The sequence below is a fragment of the Lynx canadensis genome, chromosome C2 (genome assembly GCF_007474595.2).
Source record: "Lynx canadensis isolate LIC74 chromosome C2, mLynCan4.pri.v2, whole genome shotgun sequence".
NCBI classification, from domain to species: Eukaryota; Metazoa; Chordata; class Mammalia; order Carnivora; family Felidae; genus Lynx; species Lynx canadensis.
The window spans coordinates 5,918,283-5,924,282 of record NC_044311.2 but is presented as its reverse complement, the minus strand read 5'-3'; the positions used below and the strand labels follow the sequence as shown (position 1 = coordinate 5,924,282).

Here is a 6,000-nt window from a genome sequence, read left to right as displayed (position 1 = left end):
AGGAGGAGAGCGAACAGAATCCCAGAAAGGAGGCAGAGAAGCGCTAATGCCGACAGACGTGTGGTTTTGCTTTCGTCTTTATTTCTTGAGTTTCGTTATTCTTTGTTCTTTCTTTCTACTCTGCCCCCCTCCCTCCCTCCCTCCCTCTCTCTCTCCCTCTCTCTCTCTCTCTCTCTTTCTTTCTTTCTTTCTTTTCCTTTCAGTAGGCTTTCACTGGGCCTGAACTCACAACCCTGAAATCAAGACATGAGCTGAGACCAAGAGTTGTATGCTTAACTGACTGAGCCACCCAGGCACCCCTCATCATTTGCCTCCTTAAAAAAATTTTTTTTTTATGTTTATTTATTTTTGAGAGAGAGAGAGAGAGTGACAGAGTACAAGCAGGGGAGGGGCAGAGAGAGGGAGACACAGAATCTGAAGCAGGCTCCAGGCCCTGAGCTGTCAGCACAGAGCCCGACGCGGGGCTCGAACCCACAAACCGCGAGATCATGACCCAAGCCGAAGTCGGTCGCCTGACCGACTGAGCCACCCAGGCGCCCCTCATTTGCCTCTTTTAAAAAACCTGTCTCATTTCAAAAAATGGAGAGATGGTTCATGAAGTCATTTCTGAATAGCGTAGCCACAGCCATTTCCCCACGGAGGCCCTTTGGTGATTCGTAACTTGTGCTGTCAGGGGATGGAGTGAGGAATGAGGTAGACACGAGACTGAGACCGTCCGATGCTCCCTGTGACATCGCTGCAGCCCCGCCCCCTTCAGGAGGGAAGTCATACAGTGGACGGATCCTCATTCAGCTATGAAGCTTGTAAAAAAAAAAAAAAAAGCCCAGCTACCTCCTGTCATGAAAAAGCTCAAAACAAATGGCTGAACCTGCTCGGAGGCCGTAACTCTGGAAGTCTTCTCCAGGGTTGGACATCTTTCAAAAATTGGTCTCGGAAAACTTCCAAGACAGCAGGTTGCTTGACAGTTTTAACAGTGCCTCCCCTGCCCCTTCCAATAAGACATACAGCACTCTAGCTACCTTCACAAACACACCGTGGTGTCCTGGGGCACTGGCACATTGATCGCCTTTTGCCATCTGAGAAGTATTTCTGCAGGGGTTGGAGGGTTGGAAAACTCAAACCTCATAGGTAAGAATGGGGTCTCAGTGACACCGGCAGCCCAGCATTTCCCACCAAACTAAGTAGGTAGTATTTAACTACTCGAGTTTATGTTCACCGGAGGTAATAAGCAACTATTACTGGGATTTCTTCATGAACAGTGATGTCATCCTTTCTGTTTTTCCTTTTCCAACACACTGTGACCAAAATCACAAAGGTTATGGATTGCTTTTTATGTTGATTTACCTTAAATGAACTGTGCACCAATGTTTCATCTAAATCAATGACCACACATTTCTTTCCATAGTCAAGCACCGTCGCCTCTGGAAGGAGGTATTTAGCTGGTGGCTAAAGTGAAAAAAAAAAAAAATCAGTATTATTACCTTTATGTAGAAGACATACCAACCAATCAATCCCCTTATCGCCGTATCATGTTGTCAGCGAGGTTACAAATGAGATCAGACATGTAAATGCCTGATTAAGCACATCATGGGAGGTTATTAAAAACAGTAGGACTACGTAGTTTACAACTGAAGTTTTAATAAATAATGTGCCGTTATCTGAATGGCTACTGGAGGGCCTCAGTTTTGGAACCAGACAAGTCAGGGTGTGAGTATCAGATCTGTCTCTTCTTGGCTGTGAATTGGGATAGTACTACCTGCCATGGAAGGCTGTTGCCCTCAGCTGTAACTGTGGTAAAATGCCCAGTGTTCTGCCTGGTATATACATGTGGCTACTGTTATTATTAAAATGGGCTACACAAAATAAATACTCAATTATATTAGCTATTCTAACTACACAGGCCCATTTCCTGGGGATCGTTTTTGTCTGAAGTTCCCTGTGGTATAGAAGTACATTTTACAGCTATACTGGAACCGTAGTGGTTTTTTGCTGGTTTGTTTTAACGACCACAATTTTCAGAAACTTGAAGAGGACCTATGGATCCACCAGCAAAGCGCAATCCAAAAGGACTTCCAATAATAGAAAACAGAAATAAAAGTGGTCCAGGTACAGGGCCCTGACTTGTGTCCACCCCACTGCAGTACTGAGTGAAGGTAGCACTTACCCCTTGGATCCTTAGTCTCTGGAGGTTATACTTTAATCCACATGGTGTTTGTGGATCAGAAAACCTATTTATGTCTTTGCAGTAGCTGACTCTAATCTTGTGGTAAAGAGGCTGTAAAGAGTTAATAAGCTGCTGGATATCGGCAGCCAAAGTCATTCGTGATTTAGAGTTTTATTTCTTTGGGTTTTGCCTCATTCTAGAAGTGATTCCAAGTACTTTAGTTTACTTTGTGGCATATTCCGTACCCAATGTTAACTAGCTAATTTTCTCTCCTGGAAGAAGGTCAAACTCTGTTCAATATTTAATGCAAAACAAAACACACACAAAAAAACTGTGTCCCTAGCCACTGAAGAACAGAAAATTTAGCTTATCAAAACAAACCCCAAAACAAAACAAGAAAAAAATGAAATCAAGAAGTATTCCCTTTTGAATGGATTATCTCCTTTTTTGGAGGAGGGGCGACGGGAGGTTACAGTGAATATTAGTCAAGATCCAGGGTTAATTTTGGACTTTAGCTGGTTCACTAGTGAACGGAACACAGGAAGTCAACCGGGTAGGTAAATTTGCAAGCGTGACGATCAACTGGTCTAGGGCTGAGTGGTGATTCTAATTCGATAGGGGCTCTCTCCAGTGGGTGTTTCCTCCTGTCCAACATCATCTAGAAGAAAAAGCCTTCACGTCCTCCCAACTCCCTTGGCTCTAATTAAAGTTCACCAAGCAGTATTCCCTCCCCAGTACTCCCAGTAGCACCGGGAGGAGATGCACCTTGGACATGGGACATGGGATTCAGGGTCCTAAAAAGGATTCTGTCTTTCACTTTATAGTGAAATCAGCAAGCCAGCAGGGTGCTAGAAACATTACAATAAACTCGCAAGAAGAAGTTTTGTATTCAGTGTTTCAAAAAGGCAGAATATGGTGAGCTCTGTAAGTGAACATAATAAAGAGGGTTTGAGCTATTTCTGTTGTTTGGGCCACAGCAGAAAGCATGCTTGTGACCAGAATAAAATTTAATTTCTTATCACACGATTATGTAATAAAAACACATTCTCATTGTAAAGAATACAGACACGCAAGAGACAACTATTTCCTTTTCCCTGCTCCCCATTCCTCTCGCGGGTGCCCCTCTTTTCAGTTCGGTGCATGTCTGTCCAGTCTCTATGCATTTATATACTAAAACAACATTTAAACTTTATGTAATTGCTCCCCTGGGAAATAAGGCTCTAGGGATGGAAATGATTCCATCCCTAGCAGATCTGAAAACGTCAAAGATCCGCCAAAAGCGGCTCAGTTATTTTCCGGACCCGAGAATAAAAATTACTTTCTGAGCATATTTAACCCACACTTTGCAAGCACTCTCTGAGTTAACAGGACAGAAAAGACCTCAGGTACTACTGGAAGAGAGAGAAGAGGGAGAAGAGAGAGAAGAGGGAGAAGGGTGAGACTCCTCATAAGTAAGCTACTGATTTAGCATTTGTGCTGCAGAGAACAAGGCGGGGCTGGGGACAATGGGTAAGGAGGGTTCCATTAACCCTCAGCCCCGCTTCCTAAACACACACAGCTTCTCTGAGAGCTTGGCTTTAGATTAATGCAAATTCCTCAGACCACTGGTAAAAATTCTTCTGGACAGCTGTGTCCTTGGAACACGCAAGGACACTATATAGTTGCAATAGTGCTTTGTTACTTCAATTGATCTGTTCAGGTGATGCTTGAATTATTAACTAAAAACGTCCTGGGGCAAATTTTCTCCCAGGCCATCAAAAAACTGGAGAACAAGAGAGACACCAGTTACATCAAGAAGAGCCTTTTCATACAAACCTCTTGCTCCAAAGTACACGGAGGACACTGCCAGGGGGATGGAGAGGGTGAGGGTAGGGAGCAAAAATGTGGGGGGGGGGGTGCGGGGGGGGGAAGGAACCTTGGTTTGCCCTCTAAGATTTAGGGAGGGCATTCATTCCAGTTCTCTTCCTGGGAGAAGATCTGGAATTTTCCAACCTCGGTAGTGAACTGGCAGCCATGAATAGTTAACTCTCAGGTTCCCGGGGCACCCATCCCACTTACCCTCACAGGTCTTAGAGGCGGAAACGTTCTTGGCACACTAGATTGGGGTTTCTGCACATAAGAGTCCCAGGCTCACAGTCTGCACACTGTGCTCCCCAAGCCTCAGAGCTGAGGGCAGAGATCTCAGGGATTCTGTGGGAGGAGGCGAAGGAAACTCTAGACCATTTTTAATCATAATCGTTTTGCCGATAGGTTCTCCATAAGGTTTGGTGGGAAAAAAGTACACTACTGTTTACTAACAGGCTTAGGCACACAGAGCAGAAATGTAATTGCTAGAAAACATATTTCTCCTCTTATTCTCCTCTCGCACCGTCGTGACTCAGCTACACTGTCAACCTTGCACCGTGAGCATCGAGAGTGAGATTCCTCCAAGAGCAGCAATGGGAGGAATCGGGTCACAGCCCCAGTCACATTCCGCATTCCTTGCTGGGGCCAAAGCATTTGAACTCTCACCTTCAGCCAAGGCCACCCAAACTTCAGGGGATTCTAAAGCTGGCCCTCTGCTTCTTTTCCTTATCCTTTACTACCTGACTTTTATTATTGGATAGCCCACGAGGCTTCCAATAAGATGTGTGGAGGGCCCCAAATCCCAGCTGACGGCTGGGCAACAAACGTTACTAAGCGGAATGTTGTAACATCAAGTCCAGATAAAAATGTCATTTTCAACAGGTGTACAAAAAGATGGATTAATCAATAAATAGTGTCGAGACATGTGACTTGCCACTCGGAAAAGGCAATAAAGCCGGATCACTACTTAACGCCTTACACCAACGTGAATTCCAGATGGATCACAGATTTAAGTGTAGAGATAAAACCATTAAAACGCTAGGAGAAAATATGGGTCACAGTCATAGAGTGGGGAGATCTTTCTAAGTGTGACATAAAAAACCAGGAGCCATAAGGGATAAGATTAAAACATTTGCCTGTATAAAATTAAACTTCTTTGTGGCCAAAATGATTATAAACAAGGCCAAAAGATATACCATAAAATGGGGGGAAAGTCCTAATTTCCTTGAAATTAAAAAGATAACAGTATAAACTCTAAAAGAAATGGATAGGGAGGCAGAAAGACATATGGACAATAAACTTGTGAAAAGATGTTCATACTCATTCATAAAGAAATGCAAATCAATGAATTGATACACTATTCTTTACTCACAGATCAGCAAAAATTAAATATTTGATTATTGTCATTTCTGATAAGGGAATGGGCAATCCCACACACTGCTGGTGGGAACGTAAATTAGGCTTTCAGAGGACAATTTGGCTTTAATCTACCCAAGATGTAAGTTATATCCTTTGATCTAGCATTTCTACAATTAGGAACTGATCACAACAGATATTATAACTCAAGTCCATAAACATACGTGCACAAGAATATTCCTAAGAGAAGTATTAGTAATAGTTGAGAAGTAGAAACAAAGTAAATGCCATCAAGGACGAGTAAAACAATGAGGCAGATCACTATGCACTGATATTTGGAAAGATGTTCAAAGTATATTGTTTAAAGCAAAAAAATACCTTGCAAAATTCTCATTTGTGTGAATATGGTTGTGTTTATTTAGAAAATTTCTGGAAGGATACATAACAAATATTAAAAGTGATTATTTCAGGGATGAGGCCCATGTTGGGAGATTTTTTCTTCTTTCTACTTTATTCTTACAGTATTTTTTAAAACTATGAGCTTGAATTATTGCTTAGTAAAAAATCAAAAGACCAAAGCTGCACACATTAAGAGAGTAGCATGACAATGAAATAAGAGAGGCATGGCGGGAAGC

General features: G+C 42.7%; 1 protein-coding gene across 7 annotated transcripts in view; it reads right to left on the bottom strand.

Moving 5' to 3' along the window:
- The window catches only part of CTDSPL (CTD small phosphatase like), a 121,144-nt gene that overhangs the window by 19,308 nt on the left and 95,836 nt on the right, over window positions 1–6,000 (bottom strand). For all 7 annotated transcript variants that reach the window (XR_003971720.1, XM_030329374.1, XM_030329371.1 and 4 more), the window contains one exon: window positions 1,345–1,446. Coding sequence is in view for 6 of the 7 variants with exons in the window: in XM_030329374.1 (XP_030185234.1) it covers window positions 1,345–1,446 (102 nt within the window). In the remaining variant the exon portion in view is untranslated. The remainder of the gene's footprint in view (window positions 1–1,344; window positions 1,447–6,000) is intronic.